This window comes from Pinus tabuliformis, chromosome 5_2 (assembly GCF_031772625.1).
Source record: "Pinus tabuliformis cultivar Carrire ecotype Pingquan chromosome 5_2, CPIR1, whole genome shotgun sequence".
Lineage (NCBI taxonomy): Eukaryota > Viridiplantae > Streptophyta > Pinopsida > Pinales > Pinaceae > Pinus > Pinus tabuliformis.
Genome location: NC_142306.1, coordinates 421,819,365 through 421,838,388, shown reverse-complemented (window position 1 = coordinate 421,838,388; position 19,024 = coordinate 421,819,365). Strand labels below are relative to the sequence as shown.

The 19,024-nt window shown below is 31.0% G+C and overlaps 2 protein-coding genes across 2 annotated transcripts in view; both read right to left on the bottom strand.

Moving 5' to 3' along the window:
• The window catches only part of LOC149159379 (putative LRR receptor-like serine/threonine-protein kinase At5g48740), a 31,095-nt gene extending 28,476 nt beyond the window's left edge, over positions 1 to 2,619 (bottom strand). The window contains exons 1-6 of the mRNA XM_089434283.1: positions 2,473 to 2,619; positions 2,220 to 2,346; positions 1,999 to 2,064; positions 1,599 to 1,797; positions 1,434 to 1,470; positions 1,076 to 1,278 (exon numbers count right to left, since the gene is read on the bottom strand). Of these exons, the coding sequence (XP_089290409.1) occupies positions 1,076 to 1,278; positions 1,434 to 1,470; positions 1,599 to 1,797; positions 1,999 to 2,064; positions 2,220 to 2,346; positions 2,473 to 2,619 (779 nt within the window). The remainder of the gene's footprint in view (positions 1 to 1,075; positions 1,279 to 1,433; positions 1,471 to 1,598; positions 1,798 to 1,998; positions 2,065 to 2,219; positions 2,347 to 2,472) is intronic.
• A 6,086-nt stretch (positions 2,620 to 8,705) lies between these two features.
• Positions 8,706 to 9,825, bottom strand: LOC149159378 (expansin-B16-like). Its single transcript, XM_089434282.1, has 4 exons — positions 9,702 to 9,825; positions 9,291 to 9,600; positions 9,050 to 9,179; positions 8,706 to 8,903 (listed from the first exon to the last, which is right to left on the bottom strand). Exons 1-4 carry the CDS (start codon positions 9,823 to 9,825, stop codon positions 8,706 to 8,708), a joined length of 762 nt encoding a protein of 253 aa, XP_089290408.1.
• Between the last annotated feature and the right edge of the window lie 9,199 nt (positions 9,826 to 19,024).

Here is a 19,024-nt window from a genome sequence, read left to right as displayed (position 1 = left end):
GATAATTCCAAGCTTTAATCACTACGGAGATGGTTTGTTTCTTGCTTGCAAGAACCATTGATAGTTTGATTTTGCTAACTCTCGAATACACGCCCTCAATTGATCCTCATTGAACTTTCCACAGTAATTAATTTTGTGGCACGATTTCTTGATGAACGATATTGTGTCAAAGGCCATTGGGTGACCCTCGTTGTATGCAGGTATGATTACAAAGAACTGTTCTGAGCATCTTGATACAACTTCAGTTTACAATATGCAATTCAAACTAGTCAACTAATTAGTTTTTTACTGAAATTGTTTGTGGTATTACTTCTTGATTAAGGATATCATGTCAAGGCCATGGGATGATCCTGATTGTATCCAGATAAAATCATTTTATGAAGATCTGATTTGACCCTTTTGGTAGAATTTCAGTCTTTAATATGCAATTGCAACTATTCAACTGCTTAGTTTTTACTTCAATAGTTTTCCTTCAATTCTGAGAGCTTTTGTTTAAAACTGGATTACAAAACACTTAAGAGGTATTAAGGTTGACGTAACACACCTGGAAAACTTGGTTAGGAGATGCCATGGTTTCCGATAATTATCACAACTAACATTTGATTTAATTTAAGATTTTGGATGTTTGTTCTATGGTATCTTGGTGAAAATTACATATGAGCTGGTGCATGCTAATCTTGGCTTTCGTGAAAATTTACCTAAATTCATTCTACATAGGAGTTGGTATTCTGCATCATGTGCGCGCACTAATTTTGGATTTTCTGTTTTTAACTAGTTAGCATTTTCACTGGTTACATTGTTTTTATAGGTTTGCAACTTGACAAAAGAACAATGGAATCTGGAATCTGTAGTGTAGAACCGCATGAGATATTTGAAATTAAAACAATCCATACTACTTTGGATTGCTTTCCATTAATGAGTGGATGTCAAACTATTTGCACATGGAACTTGCAGATAGATAGTATCATTTTTTTATGCATGTTTAGAAACCACTATACATGTATGGTTTTGTAATCGGATAACAACTGATCTCCTTTCCATCCAGATCCAGAATGTTGCGACCTTATGGAATTACATCTCCTCAAGTTTAATAGCTTCCCTCAGCTCTGCAACTACTTCACTGATACTCGGCCTGCAAAACGATTCAGCCTTAACACATCTGATGGCTACATTGGCAACACGAGTGATGGACATTATGTTGTAATTTGCACTCAATTTTTTGTCAATGATCTCTTCTATTTTTCCAGGAATTGCGTCCATCTCCACAAAAGGTGTATCCTGTAAATAGGAACATCAATATTATCATTAGTTTTTATGAATCACAAAACAGTTTTAATACTCTTAAAGAATAATGGCCAGATTACTCACCCATTTGCATCTGTGGGTTGTCTACCGCATATGATCTCTAACAAAACTACTCCAAAACTATATACATCACTCTTCTCAGTCAACCTTTGAGGGCTAAAATACCTGTTAAACAGAACAAAAAGAAAATATGAGCTAAGAATGACAAGAAAATTGAAAGAATGAGATTCTACAACAAATACAATTCACCATGACTAATATTTTAAAGAGAGTACAAGTTATGTGTGATATACTCTGGATCAAGGTATCCTGCCGTTCCTTTCATCATAGTGGTAACATGAGAAGCCTCCCCATCCTCCTCATCAATCCATATCTTTGAAAGACCAAAGTCACCAAGTTTTCCTTTTAAATTGTTGTCTAGAAGAATGTTTGCTGTTTTCACATCCCTGTGAATAATCTTCGGAGTACAAGCTACGTTCATGTATTCCAATCCTTCGAAAAAAAATGGCAGACATTTTGTTATGCATTAATTGCCTTTTAGAGATAAAATAGAAATCTACATAAGAAATTGCTTGAAAAATATGTCGTTTTCCTTTTGAAGCATAGAGTCTACATCTACCAACGTTTAAATTCTAATCAAATACATCAATTCTAATCAAATACATCACAACAAAGAGGACATGAAAAAACTACCCTGTGCTGCATCTAAAGCTATTTTCACCCTTGTTTTCCAATTTAGTTCCGAACCTGTGTTAGGACCTGGGAAAGGAAAGTAAAAGCTAAATGAGAATTGAACACCATTATATTTACTAAAGAGTTATATATATTTACCATAAAGGCGATCCCTTGGAAAGTAAGAATTCTTACCTTTGGACACCATTATATTTATGAGAAAGTTATATCTATATATTTACCATAAGGGCGATCCCTTAAGGACCCTCCGGACATGTGCTCGTAGATTATCATAAGTTCTTTGGATTCATTACAATATCCCAGTAAAGTCACTAAGTTCTCGTGATGAACTCTAGAAAGAACATCAATCTGTTCATCAAATGAACCCGGAGTCATAAATTTTACTCTACATGCTTATCTCGGAATATGTTTAAAGCCACTAGAAATTGAAGTGTGATACTATGTCCAAGTGGAAAAATAGAAACTCAGAATTACCTCGTTTAGGAACAGGTGAACTCCTTGCTTGGAGAACAAGGAGAGAACTTTTACGGCAATAGCCTTTCCTTCCGGCAATTTACCAAAGAACACAGAGCCAAAGCCCCCTTTTCCGATTTTCGCACTAAATTTTTGTGTGGCAGTCATCTCTGATCTAGAGTGAAGGCACAGGACTTTGCTGAATTTGGTACCATATTCGTTGCATCAATCCATTCGCTGGGGATAAAGTGCACGACATTTTCCACCCCATTGCTTTCAGTTGCTTTCTTTTCCCTATACAATAGTCCGATGATTGGAACTCCACTGAGTGTTATTCCGAGGGTAAGTTGTTCCCTCAATTTCTTGTTTCTAGGATTCGGAGGTTTATGTTCCATTGAATCAATAATAGAGGGGCGGGGGTTTCCAGAGTATCTGGTACAGATGAAAGAAAGAGATTTTCATTCAGATTAATTAGAATTTCAACTGGATTAATAATAATTGTCTTTGGCATTCAAAATGTTGGAGGTATATAATATAAATAGATATTTGATTAGTTGAGTGTCAATGAAGGGTTATGCAGTAGTTGTTGAGGAATTTCACCACTGAAATTGTTATTTTTTACAAACCTGTAATATTCAGATAAAGATTAAAAATCGATATAACGTAGAATTTGCATAAGAAAATAGGAGGGCAAAGAAGCCCTACAACTCTTTAAGGTTTTTAAGTGCAGATAGCTAGTCTGGAAGACTACCGTTGAGGTTGTTGTTTTCTGAATGTCTGTGTCACAAAGAAAATGGTGGATAACCAATCTTTACTGAAAATGTTTGGTGAAAGTCTGCAGAAAAGACACTGAAAAATTTATATCGACAACCAACGTACAGTCTCTCCAACTTTGTTAAATTCGAAAAGTCCGGCAAAGGTCTCGCATATAAACGTTCTCTTCAGGAGATGGTATGTATGCATAAAGATATATCTTCTGCTATAAACTCATTGCAATTATGAGGGGTAAATATATAAAGTACAAAATGTTCACCTAATCGTCGAATTTCTTTCACCAAAATCAGTTCTCCATAAGTGTTTCAATATTGTTCCTGGCTTAACCTGTCCATACATTCCATCTTGCAGCTTCCTCAATTCAATAGCAGAGATAAAAGGATCATCAGACTCCAAGGTTCTGACCAAGCAAATGTATAGGACTGTCCCAGAACTAGCCAATATCCTTTCAGCATAACTTCCTTCTAGGTCGACTGTTAGGTTTCTCATATACAACGTACCGTTTGTTTCAATAGAGAAAGCGAAGCTTATCTCTGTTTGGAGTCCACTGTAATTTCTAACAATGGACCATAATGTCAAGAACGATAACCTTACGAGGTAAGCCACGTGAGGTTCTACAGGCAAGTGATAGCAAGATTTGTTGAGAGGCTTGGGAAAGAAGCGTAGACCATAGGATTTCTCACTCACATTCCCTATGTTTGCTCTCTGACCGAGGTGGTCAATGTAATTATCATCAGTGACGTCCCATCTTATATTGTTTATGTCACTGTAATTTGTACTACTTCCGCAATCAATACTCAGAAATCCTTTTATACCCCCAGATATTAATCAGTAAAACAATATCTTATTAACCGAATAGCAAAACAAATAAACAATGAGCGCAATAATAATACAATGTATTCAAATGAAATTACTCCGCGTCTTCAATATAGAATGTTGAATGGCCTGGCTGAGCGGTGGTTGCACCCACGAAACACAAAAGCACGCCTAGTGCTGCTGTCCAACAACCCCATTTACCATACCCAATTTTGCCCATCGTATCACGTAATTTCATAGAGAGGTGCTTTGCAGTTAGAACATCAGCAGATTGGAAGCGAAGGATTCACACAGAGCGCTTCCTATTTGCAGCAGGATCCCAACGAGTCGACTTCTTAAGATTTTTTTCATTTATTTAACGGTGAGAGAGATCGGCCTCTGGCAGGCAGCGTCATGGGAAAGTCTATTGGGAGGTGCGTTCATGATCTCCGAAGTGATCGGGGAAAGATTTGAGGTTTCCGTTCCAACTTCCCATGACAGTGTGAAGGGGTTTGAGCTGAGTAATATTTGAAGTTCAATTTTAACCTTTTTAATAGGTTCCCAGTTTTTAGGTTTAGAGGTTACTTTTCGCCTTTTCTCATCTAATTTACTTTATAATATAAATAATATAAATAATTATTTTTATGAAATTTAAAAATATATAAATTTAAACTATGTGTGATCTTAAAAGAAAACATATTTGTAGAATATTATAGAATAATTTATCGTTTATAAAATTATTTTATAATATTATGTAATTTGTGAGGGGTAGATGTTTCTCTGGTTTAAAATTCATAGAAAGAGATTAGGGATTGATAAATATCTTATTATAATTGATCATTTTTCTTTTATCTAATAAGCAATTGATAGTTGTATAAAAATAAATAAATAAATAAAAATACAAAATTTGTATAATTTAAATTAATAAATTTTAAATAAAAAATATCCTAACAATTCATTCTCATTTATTGGTTTAAGTTTATAAACTCTTTTTATGAAAATACTATAGATTAAACTTTATAAATTACAATATTAATTGTTATTCATCAATATTAGAAATATATGAACGAACCTTTATAGTTTACAAAACGAGAACAAACTATACGATAATTGTTATTTATTTTTAAGGGTTTATAAGAAACCAATTCTTATTTTATATATTTTTAATTTGGATTTTTATTTTATATTATTTTTAATTTTATAATTTGGATTTTATGCGAGTATACTTGAAATATTTAGTTATTTTTTTAATAAATTTCTTAGTATAGTTTTTGATGGAATAATAATTTTTTATTATTATTTAAATTATATTTTTAAACATATAAATAAATTTATTGTTTTAAAAATCTCTGGCAATATATTTAATAGATTATAAAATTCAAAATTTATAATTTTCTCCAAAAAAATGTATTAAATTTAGAATTTTTTAAAGAATAAAGACAAAAACATTAAGCCATATAACTATATTTTTTTAATGTAAAATTCAAATAAATATTTTTTTTTATAAATAATATTTTTATTCTAAATCTGATTTTAATAATTTTGAAAATTTATATTAAAATGTATTTGAAATTAAAATTATATATAGTGTAATTTATAGAGGAAATGATTTTATGGGTATTTTTGTTAATTTTAATCAAAATTTGATAGAGATTTTTAAAAATTTGAATTTAAATTGTTTAATCTGTATAATTTGAATATTTTAAGGGTTTTTTAGGGTGCTAAATTGATTTATGTATTCAAAAATGTATTTAAAAAAAAAACAAAAAAAAATTCTTGAAATTATTTTATTAAATTTTAACGAATAACCCAAAAAAAAAATTCTCATTTTTCTAATTAAAAATTAATAAATTATATTAACATAACCTAATTACCTTTAGTGATTTAAATTATATTAACATAGCCTAATTGCCTTTAGTGATTTCAATAATATGACTATAACTATATAAAATGAATAATCATTCCCAAAACCCTGCCGAGAAAGCGCCCCACGATGACTTGAGAGTCGTTTCCATTACTCCACTCATTTTCCTTCATGCCTCCTGTGAAAAGAGAAAAGAGGTTAATTTTTCCATTGAATTCCAAAAGATTCAGAACTACAGTCTCTAAATATTTGGAGATTGCAACATTAAACTATAATGAATGCCTTTTGCTCCCGAAAAAGCGCCCTGCTCTGCCCCTTAATTTAAGGACGACGACCCGAATCTTATTATATTTACTAAGAGTATATATATCTACTAAGATTAAGAAGCCTAAAGCTTTAATTTGTGAAGGTTTGAGGAGGCAGGAATATTAAAATTCTTAGGACATAATAGATTATGCATTTTATATGCACACTGTGGGTAGTGTCGGCTTAGGCTGGCATCACCAACACAATTTACTCTGAAATTCAATCCGGCTCAAACACAGTTCATAGATCTACATAACACGATCTCCTATTTATTTACAGAGGAATAAAATTCAAGGCTCTCTCACATTTTCCTAGCCCTCTAGTGAAGGAGATCTCCTATTTATTTATAGAGGAATAAAATTCAAGGCTCTCTCACATTTTCCTAGCCCTCTGGTGAAGGAGTCAAGCCAAAATTGGCTCTGATACCATGCTATAAAATAGAGAGAGATCAGAGAGCGATTTATTACACACAATAAATCACACCTAGATATTTTTATTGATCACAAATGTTACATATATATAGGACACAAATTATTGACTTCAACACATGTAGATCAAGACTAGAACTCATACATTAGAAATAACAACTTCTAGGCTGACTCTTCGTAACTGCTAATGACAACTGCACATGACATGGAAGAATTGCTTCCAACAGATGTGTTTAAAGTGGAAAAGGTGGAGGAATAAGCCTACAAGGCAATTTTATCGGCGTTCCTAGGATAGTTAACAATAATCAATCAACTAGATGTGTTTAAAATGGAAAAGGTGGTGGAATAAGCTTACAAGGAAATTTTTATCAGCGTTCCTAGTATACTCAGTAATAATCAATCAACTGGGGTTATCTTCGGTGGTTTAGCAAAATAGTTGTAATCTTCCCCACCTAGGTTTAGATCCTTGCAAGTGACATGATGACTTATAATGCATTGACAAATATTGTTGTATGGCTTCTTAAGTGAGTATGAATATTAAAACCTTTTCGAGCCTTATGAATTCAGTCAAGCACTGATTTAAATTTAATATATTCATATATAAAAATGGATTTGTCAATTAGTGATTTAAATTTAATATTTTCATATATAAAAATGGATTAACAATTTAATTGCAGCAATAGGTCTCTCTACAGTCCAATAAGGGTGAGATATTATCCTATAATGTTACATTTTAAAATAATAAAATAATACTTACATTACCAAATTAAAACATAGTAGTCACAAAAAAATTAAAAAATAAACATAGTAATAACTTATCCATTCCCATGGAAGGAGGAGCATCAGGGGATATGGCATATTGACTTAGTCGATTGATCCATATCATTCATGTTTCCAAACTAGCCCCTTTAATGGCCAATTTGTCTAATTCTTGATTACTCCAGGGAAGAACATGGAACAACTTACAAAGTGATTTTTCTAAAAGATATATTTTTCAATTTATTATGTTTTGGAAGAAAGCCAAGGCTAAGGGTGATCATTATGAGTGAATTTAGATTATGAGCTAGATCCTTTGGCTAGTTGCTTTAGTTAGGTCTCAATTTCCAAGCATAAGATGTTTTTGTAAGTCTTTTGGGGTGAAAAACAACCCCCCACTCCTAACATCCTAGATAAATAAATAACAATCGGTTCAATAATAATAATAATTTGCTTTTGAGAATAACTTTTAAAAGCGAAACTGATGTTTAAGATTTCCTTGTTTGTGGGGTAAGATATAAGATATGCATATTAAGTATTTAATGAATAAAATATCTTTATTTGTGGTGTAAAATAAGTGTAAGATTTGTATTCCATGTTTTATTAAATGTATATATGTTTGACTTATATATTAATTTCTTATAAATAATAATAATAATTTAATTAGTTTTTATCATTCTTTTTTAAAAAATTGTAACATGTCATCTATAATGAAATGAAGTAAGTAATGAGATGTTTATTATAAATTGACACATGTCTTATTCATGGATCATTTAATTTACACTATTGTGTCCATTTATTTATCTCACATTACTTATGTTTCAAATTAAAATTGATACAAAATTGTATTACTTAATATGGACATTGAAACATTTATTTATGGTTGGAACTTTTTTTTCATTTATACATATGTTTTTAAATACCACTAACATATAATAAATTACACATCTTGTTCATATTAAACTCCATTATCAAATTATCAAACTATTTTTAAATGCTGTGTCAATTCCATATATTACGCAACTCCCTAGTACTAAAATACATAAAGCACTCAATTCGGTAAGAATTACACAACTGACTGATACTAAAATGCATAAAGCACTCAATTTGTTTGTATCTCTATAAAAACAATGTGATATTAAAGATAAAATTAACTATTTAATAAATAACCAATATTGAACCATGTCTTTTTTGTGATCCGTAGCTTTTAAATGAAACAAGAGCACTGTTGCTAATGATATACACACAAAATTTCTTGACAAAGAAACAGAAATATCAACGCGTGTGCGGCATGCCTCTCATAGATTGAGAGCGGTGGGTGCAATTGAACCTTAGTGATAGTTGACATTCGATTCGTATGTAGCATTGTGTTGCCAATTTTTCGGGATAACGTTGTTTGCCGTGAGCGTTTTCTTGCCGGAAAGAGAGGTCAATCGAATAGAGAAAGGCGCTTGGAGAGGGTTAGGGCTATTGAGAACCCAGTTTACACCCCAATTATGTGTCATCTTTTGCCATGATTTAGAGTTTGCCTGCATCAAAATCAAATAAAACAAAACGGAGATCATATGACACAAAATCCCAGCTCTTATATAAATCTCTTTCTGATCGTATATATACACAAAGTATGAATCTGTGTATATATCATAAAACTTGGGTATATATATGTGCAGAATACCTGTTGTAGCTCAACTGCTGCAAGATCACCATCTCCTGCTTGATATTGAATAAATACTGCGAAATAGAAATTATTGGCTCCTGCGTCAACATGGCAGGCAACATTCATCCCCGAGTATTGGCAAGGCACCCTGCATAACCAACAAAAAGCAAGTGTGTTTTATTTCAAAAACAATTGAAATTATAAATGGGCCAAATTGTTATTGATGGGGGGTTAATTCAGTAGAGTAGATATAAAATACCGTTGGAATGATATAGGCACGATTCCAATCTTACGGAGGTCTGCATCTTTACCGGGAACTGCAATGCTGTCAAAGGAGGCACCACTGAGATCAAAGTGTGTTTTGCCACCTCCGCAGACTCCGCCACCTGGACATTCATCAGTGATCACCACAGTCACCGGCTTTCCAGAACAAATGCCGCTCTCAGTGCACTTTACTTGATAGCAAGCTCCACAGCCTTGTCCGCCTTTGAACAGGACTGAACTTCCTGCGGCTATTTTTGAATTGAAAGGGGATTCTTTCACTATGCCTCCGAATCCGCATGCGCCTCCTGCATCAGTGCAACAAAATTAGAAATACAATTTCATTTTCTCTTTCATTCCAATTTGTATATAATATAATACTAATACTACAATGCAATATTGCAATTACCGTCACTCCCGAATCCATGTAGATTGCCATACCAAGTTGCAGTGGCTGGCTGCCAGCCATTACTCACAGCCACCCATTTGCATAGAATTACAAGTGTGATCACATAACTAAAAGAGAGTCTCATTTTCGAAACCAACGAAGCCCACAACATAAACTCTTCTATTGGACTTAGACAAACTACAGTGTACCAAAACTCCTAAACCGAAAGTACAGTGTACCACAACCCCAAACCTCTTCTACATTTATAGTAAAAAAAATTGGCAACAACTTCGTTTTAGGGTTTTGACCGTTTCTCCACTTTCTCCCTATTGTTATCAATATATTATTATATTCTTCGTTTTAGGGTTTTGACAGTTTCTCCATTTTCTCCGTATTGTTATCAAAATATTATTATATTCATTATTTTATTTCATTTAGTCTAGTTTCTGGGTATATGTAAACTGTGAACTAATTATATTATTATTAATATTTTGAAATTATATTATATTCATTATTTTATTTCATTTGATTTAATTTCTCTCCGTGTAAAGTGTGAACTAATTATATTATAATTAATGTAAACCATTATCATATTATATTATAATATAATGATAATGTATGAGGGTAAGTTTATTAAAATATAAGAAAACTTCAGTTTTGTATAAATAAATATTCATTTTTTAATTTACTTCATTATTAATGTATGTAATAATATTTATTACTCAACAAATATTTAATTGAAGCTTACTCTACTTAATAGACAAAATGATCCTTTTTCCAAGCATTATTTCTTGTCAATTTTTATCAAAATACCATACATATTTTTTTAAATTATAAGTTTAATTTTTTGTTTGCAAAGATGGGGTGCCTCTGGGCATTTTGGATGTGCTTAATCTGTCTATGCATTTAGTTTAAAAATGTATTTTAAACGACAAGAAATCACAATCTTGCTAAAGATTATATTATTTTATTTAGGTCAAAAAGAAATTTCGTCTATTAGTTAGACTACGTCATAGTCTATTTTATCTATTTATTTAACAGCTCCATACGTATCCTCGTCTTAGAGTTTCTTGTCATAGACTTTGACAATATCTCAACATCCAATGTACTATTATTAATATTTTATACTTTTAAATTATATTATATTTAGACTTTGACAGTATCTCAACATCCAATGTACTATTATTAATATTTTATACTTTTAAATTATATTATATTTATTATTTTATTTCATTTAAAGTTTTGAATTATGCCCGGCCATAATTTCATTCCCCTAAAATAACTTCCTTTGTGTATATTACATTTTAATATAATGTTATACATAGTTTAACCAGAACATATATAAATATAAAAACTTAAATACGAACTATTAAAATATTATATATTTATTTCAAATAAGTAATAATTAATACATAATACATACTATTTCAAATAATCAATTGATAATACATACTAAGAGTATTTATAATGTTAATTAATTAAAAGGATATAATAATAATTTAATGGAATACAAATATATGATATTAAATGTTGATATTGGTAACATATTGGAATGTTGGTTTATATATAATATTAAATGTTGATATTTGTAATATATTGGAATGTTGGTTTATATATTTTTTCTATTTTTTAATTTAGTGTTATAGCATTCTATTTACTTAAATAACTATATTTATTATTCAATAATATATTTTATTTACGTAATTAATGTTATGGCTCAATCCATAATTTCAATTACTTAATTAAATATATGATACAACAAGTAGATATATTGAATGCCTTTGGCTCCCGAAAAAGCGCCCTGCTCTGATGGCGGGCGATAAGCGTCATTCATTATTCCACTCTGTTTTCTTGACATGCGGAGGTCACAAATTTTCCACAAGTTTTCCAAAATGGGCCTGCCTTCTACCTCCGCCTGTGAATTCAATGACGAATGAACGGGAGCCCCCGCGCTCACTTGAGAGTCGTCGACAGCGTATCCTGATTTTAAAATTTAGATAAAGTATCCCTCACTAATCGGGTCTTTGAATTTATCAAAAGTGCAAACCCTGCAATCTGCAAGCATGTTCGATTCGCTTAAGTCTCCAGACCGCAATGACCGTTAGTTAACACAAAGATTAATGTTATTTATATTCAGCAATGACCGTTAAAAACATAAAATATTTAGTGTCGTGTAACAAAGTCATTATTGTTAATAGTCAACTCATTTTTATTATTTATATAATGCATGTTAGCAAAAGAATTAATAAATTATTTAGGGTTAACACTAGACTTACCGCCGTATGCTAAATGAATATTAGAATGGATTCACTGTTGTATGAAAAATGAATATTATCATGTCTTCATAGGATATATATTTTCCTCGACCTATGTCAATAGAATCACGAGTTATGGTTTATCTTAAGTTTTTCTCTTTTCATTTTTTCTCAATAACTATAGTTTATAGCTTGCTTTGTTTTTTCTTGTTTATTTTTTCTAAATTCTCTTTTCATTTTTTCTCAATAACTATAGTTTATAGCTTGCTTTGTTTTTTCTGGTTTATTTTTTCTAAATTCGTTTGTTTTGTTTTTAGCCCTGCATACTTTGTGATTTTTCCTCCATAGTTTGAGATTTTTCTCTAATAGTTCTTTTGTTTTTTTAAGTGAAATTAAAAATTTAAAAGAATTATTGGAATTGCAAATACTATTTGTGAAGATTATATATTTTGGGTGTAATATGAGTTTTTTTTTTATCTTATTGAATTTATTTATGCATTTCAAATATAATTTAAATAAAGGAAAATTGTAATTTCACAATAATTTTATAATTATAGTTAGTGATAATTATTGGAAAAAGGTTACAAAGTAGATGTTAGATACCTAGTCCTTAGGGACTGAGATATGTGATAAATATTTAGGAAATAGATGAAGAACTATAGGTGAATAGAGGGATCCATTACAAGTTTTTAGAAGATGAAACATGAAGTCACTTTCTCTTGTACATATGCATTATATAAGTTAATGAAAATTATTCAACCATGGATTCATTCTCTCTTCCTATGAGTGGTATCAAAGTCTAGGTTTTTTTGATAACTTCATGATTTTCTTCTAGAAATATCTACCATCCTCTACTCATTTCTAAGAATCTTTGTCAAGCCCTCTATCAACAATGTGTTATTTCTCTAGTTTGGAATGCCACTTTAGATTCCCGACCTTCACATGGAACATCTCCATTTGAGTGCCCACTCAGTGGTTATATATTATGTCTATGTTCTTCTCTTATAACACATTTGAAAAACTTGGAGATGCATCCACACAATGAGTGAAGGGAAATCACAAGGGTCTCTTCTCTAAAGGTTTCTTCTCAACCATGATAAGTTCCAAGGCGCATGTCTCAGATGCATAGAACATGAATTCATTCTTGTGAGTCGCCATAATAAAGAGGAAATCCATATCTCCTTATGCGAATTGTTAAATACTCGGATATTTTGAAAGCATCTTCCTACTTGGTTTTGTAGAGATTGTATATGGAAAGAGAGACATAATTCAAATGGGATTCCTTTCTAGGGCACTCTAATAAAAGATGGAATATGGTCCCTCATAAGAATCTGGGTGAAAGGTCAATGTGTGAGTTTCTTCTTTGAAAGAGGTCCCCTGCATTTCTTATAGCTTTTGGTGTAGAATCAATCCCTAACATAAGAATTATATTTACAAAGGTTGAAGAACATGGCATGGAGGATATATATGGTGCCACTTTGAAACTCAAATTTCTAGAGGATTGTAGCACTTATAGGTTACTCAACAAAAGACTCTCCTTCCTATGCCAAAGACATTTAACTTGATAGTCCTATCCATGGGGAAGGGTTCAACTCAAAACTCTATTTGAAAATGCATTCTCTCATTTCCATTGTTAGCATGGTGCATCAAATTTTTTTCCCTAAAATAGTGAAAGATTAAACATGCTCCAATTTTTAGAAATGCGTAGGATGGCATTTGCTAACGAGATGATGACAATGTACCTATCAAACCTATAGAAAATATAGAGCTTGTCATATGGAAGAGAAAAGACAATAAAACGTATTCCTTGATTGTTGTGAGGGTAAGCGAAGAAGTGAATTGTAACCTTATTTCTATTAAAGATTCTTATGATGCTTTAAATAAATTGAAATATTTGTATGACTCACACTTACAATTGGAATTCATAGAATTGTTGGCGTAGATATTCAAGTTAGATTTGAAGGATGATGATCCCATGCCTTTAGCTTCTATGATCAAATCCATCATGCATGATATCCATACCAATATATTAAAGATACAAATTCATCTCACAAGATTCATCAAGGCTCTCTATCCTACACATTATTACTACCTTCAATCCCTATACGCTAGTGGCCATATGAAGTTTCTCACAAAAGACTCTAGTGGAAAATTTTGATAACATGAGAAACCTTTTGGAAAGAAGACAAATCACCCCACTGGAGATGTTATGTGCATTTCTCAAAAAGGAAGAATCAATCACATGATTATTCTAGAGGAAAAGGTAATAAAGGGGATGTGTAAGAAATAATTCCAGAGGTACAAGGTAGGAACAATCACGTTGAGAGATCTAATCTTCATTATGTATCTTATGACAAGAATGGACATGAGGCAAAGACCTGCAAAATTGCGTGGGAGAAGATCAAAGACAAGTAGGATTAAAAAGAAGAAAAGGTAAAGCATAAGATCTGGTGAAATGTAAAGCATCTAAATATATTGATTATATTGAAGTAAATAAAGATTTATTTCACACTTCATTTATTTATTGGAGGGATGCATTCCTGCTTGACATAGGTGCAACATGCCACATGAACTTATGGAGAAACTTCTTTAAAGCTTTAAATGATAATGTAGATGGTACAATCTATCTTACAAATGAATAATTCTAAAACCTCCGAAAATTGGCACTGTTAGGATAAAATTGCCAAGATTCTTGGATTTTCTTCCACATGATGTTCTCTATATTCCCAACCTGCAAAGGAACTTGCTATATGTTGTGCACATTTGATACCAAAGCCACTGTATTCATATATTTGATGTAAAATTTTAAATAAGGAAGACTTCCAAGGACATGTTCATTATTATAGGAGTGGAGGATGAAAGATTATTGACGTTGAAAGGGACATCTACTCATGAAAAATATTCTATATACCTTCCACACCATGATGAAGATACATTGTGATATAGTCTCTTATGGCATGCCAATTTGGCTAAATTAATTATTATAACTGTTTGTTTGCTGAAAATGAATGGTGTTTTTATTTTTCCTACTATTCCTAGGAAACTAAAGCAATGCAATATTTGTTTCCTTAGAAAACAAAGCAAACAACCTTTATATGATTCCACTTCTAGGCATGTAGGAAACTTCGATTGATACATTTTTATTTTTGTGGCCCCTTTCCCATTCTATATACTAATGGAAATAAATACATCATATCCTTTATTGATAATTACACCACAATGTGTTGGATGTACTTGTTGAAAGATAAATCACATGCTTTTGCATCTTTTACAAATTTTCACATATGGATTGAAAATGAAGCACACTCACATATTAGCACTCTTTGTATTGGTAACATAGGAAAATATACATCTAATGAATTTGAAACTATCTTTTCCAACACGGGATTCAACATCAAACCACAATTTCATACAAATATCAATGGAATGGTGTAGTTAACAGAATGAAAGGGACTCCCTTAAATATGGTTTGCTCAATGATATTTTAAAAAAATGAAATTTTTATGTTTTTGGATTAATGCCATGCTATGAGTAGTATATGTGAAAAATAGATGATGATTTCATGCTCTTGGGAGCAAGACTCCTTATGAAATGTGGTATGGACACATTCTTTTAGTGAAGCTTCTCAGGGTCTTTAGTTCAACTTGTTATGCCTTAATTCCAAAGGTGCAAGGAAACAAAGTTGATGCAAGGAGTCAGAAAGGCTTCTTCTTTGGGTGCTGAGACTCAATCAAGGCCCTCTAACTAAAACTAAATTTATCATATAATTTCACAACAAGGAAAATAACATATTCATAATGCAACAATTATTTGACAATAGCATATAAATAAAATTTGATTTACAACATATTAAAGATGTAAATTTTGATTTGTATCACTTTACATAAATAAAAAAGAAAATGAAAGAATGTTTGATCCAATGGCTCAGTTAAGGTGCTCCTATTAAGACTGTCTAACTAAATTTTCCACATTTCCAACTAGGAATGTCTATTTGGCTTCTTAGCTTAGGAAACCTCCATAGGGTTCCTAGCCCTCACAGCCTAAGTCCAACAACGACTATCGTAGTGTGTCAAAAAATAGGCCCAATACTCTCCAACCACAACAAAAGTCAATCTCAAAACCAATATCGTCAGTTCTCATTCCTTCCGTACTCCTCTAATTCCTTCCTCCAATGCCTAAAATAAAGATCAATGATTTCTTTATCCTCTCATCCTGCTTCCTTTTATTTCTTCCCCGCTCATCCACCTCGACCACCTATCATTAAGTCCATGAATACATCCCCATATTTTTAATTTAATGACCTTGACTTCCCCCCTATATCTTATCCAGAATTAAGTTTGAGGAAGCAACTTGTCAAACTCTGGGAAATGAAATAATAATAAAATAATAAATATTAATATTAAGTCATATCAGTAAAATTACGTATTCACAAGAATCTAATAAATTTAATACTAATAAGTATATACCAATATAATTTAATAATTATAAAATAAGATTTTAAGGTTAATTAAACATTAATAAATATTAACCATTAATCAAGCTTAAGCATTTATTTAATCACCTAACATTTAAAGCTTTAGAATACTGATGTATTCATGCAAGATATGGGTATGTAGCTAGCCTACACATACCTTGTATCTATAATAATAATATTTATTGGAATCAAGCACAAAAATTCAATAATTCAATACTTAGGTTAATAAGATAATGTAAGTTAATAATATTGATCCATATTTATGAAAGAATGAAATGAAATACAGATTCAAACCAAAGTCATAGAGAGACAACAAAAAAGAACTTCAATTAATAGATATCAATTGTTGAAAACTGTTTACTGGTCTAAGCATGGAATCGGTTTACACTTTTTAGGAAAGGGAGGGCTTGTTTAGGTGAAAAAAGGGAGTTCGATCGAGCCATTTTAAGCCCTTGTTCGAGCCATTTTTAAGCACTCGATTGAGCTGCTTGGGGGATAAGAAATAACTTGATCAAACGTTTAAAAAAACACTCCATTGAGCTCATGTGTAACGTTAGGTATAGGAGCTCAATCGAGCCGTAGAGCTTGATCAAGCCATGATTTCTTATAAAAAAAACCTAGCCACAGTCTACGCAGACCATTTTGTGCGGATTGCAAGTAAGAAGAAACTCGATAAAGGATTTCTAAGCTCGACCAAGATGGATGAGCTCACTCCAACTGCCCAACAATCTTACCAATATCCCATAGGCTCAAGACAAGGCAGGTTTCCTATCTCTTTTCTCTTTTATTTATTGCCAATGTCCCATAGGTTCAAGCCAAGGTAGGTTTCCTATCTTTTTGTCTCTTTTATTTATTCTTTCTTGCACAATATAATAAATTAATTTGAAATAAAAACCCATCATGGAGAAACTACAAAAACAACCACGAAAACCACCATGAAAAGCACAAAAAAACAACCAAGAAAACCCTTGAAAACCATAAATAACCACCAAGAAAACCCTTGAAAACCACCAAAAAAATATTATGATTTTTTCTATTGTAAAAACTTTATCTTTTAATTATTCTAGGTTTTAAAGTTTTTCTTAGAAATTTAGTGAAATAAATTTTCATTTTTTTTTTGTTATTTAAAATACATTTAAAAAATACGCCCAAAAAGATTCCAAAATAGAAAACAACCAATAAATAAATAAATTAGCAGCTTGAGATTGACATGATGAAAATGGTTGTTCATGGTGAATGTCTATTTATCAAATGCAATTTTTTTTAATTTAAATTAATTTATATTTTAAATATTTTTTTACTAATAAATACTGTAATTTATTTTAAAAAATTAATTGTACATAAATAAAATATTAATTAAATTAAAAGTCCAAAACAAGATTTTTTTGTTATTTAAGATATATATATATATATATATATATATATATATATATATATATATATATATATATATCAAAACATAGAGCTCTCTCTCTCTCTCTCTCTCTAACATAACATAGTTATATCGCTCTCTATAACATAACATAGTTCTATAATTATTTAACATAATTTGCTCTTCATAATAATATAAGATGAGTGATGCTCAACAACTTTTTAATGCTTGAGTTTATCTACAAAATGTGATTTTCCTTAAAATTTCCAATACTCATATTTGTAAAATTATTTTAATTTAATGATATGGAAACTATATATATCTTAGTTCCCATTCTTATTAAATTTATTAGCTGACTAATGATTTTGTAACTTACACTTCCTATATTAACAATAGATTTTATTTATTTATTTATTTAACTATATTTAACTTACACTTCCTATATATATATATTATATATATATCCAAGTTTCAACAATGTACCATTGATACATACATTAAATCCATGATGAAAAGTGCATTTAAAGTGAGTAAACACATTTTGACTCTTTTGTAATTTGCATTAAATTGTTTTATTATGTAGTGTGTTGTATCATAAACATTGTTAATGTGCTTGCACCTAGTACATGTCATGTGTCAAAGTCAAACATTATAAGAAATTGTCTTATGGAGTATTTGGTTGGCATGAAATTTTATTAGTTTGGAAAATAGGTTTATTTTAATTTTTTACATATATTTACATATTTATGCTCTATGAATAAAATGCATTATTTAGAAATGGAAAAAAGTGTGAAGTTAGATTTGATCACCTCTTTCAATTGTGTTTACATGGAACTCAATACTTTGGTTGATAAATTATAAAAAAAAAGACTCTAAAGTTTAGGACTTCAGGCTAGATTATTCTACTTGAGTTTAGAAATAGTTTTCTTGTCAATATTCTTTCTAAGTCAACATTTTTTTCTTGGATTAGTTTATATGTATTATATATAATATTTTTTTTTATATGTAGTAGTTTAGTTAACATTTTTTTCTTGGGTTAGTTTATATATATATTATAGGTAATATGTAGATAGCCCCAAGGGATAACTCAGTTGGTCGAGTTCCTGTTTCTAAGTAACTCACCTATCAAGAGGTCACGAGGTCAAATCTCCTCGATTCCCTTGGGGTTAGGCCTTGCTAGTTTTGCTGGCGGGTAGATGCCTTCAGGTTGATCTAACTGGATTTTCCCATGGATGTAGCAGCC

What these genes read in the sequence shown, in the direction of transcription:
- LOC149159378 (XM_089434282.1), bottom strand. Translation starts at nt 9,825, where the DNA reads ATGAGACTCTCTTTTAGTTATGTGATCACACTTGTAATTCTATGCAAA. An exon ending in ACATGGATTCGGGAGTGACG is followed by an intron (nt 9,601 to 9,701) that starts GTAATTGCAATA and finishes GCACTGATGCAG; the next exon opens with GAGGCGCATGCGGATTCGGA. An exon ending in GTGCCTATATCATTCCAACG is followed by an intron (nt 9,180 to 9,290) that starts GTATTTTATATC and finishes TTGGTTATGCAG; the next exon opens with GGTGCCTTGCCAATACTCGG.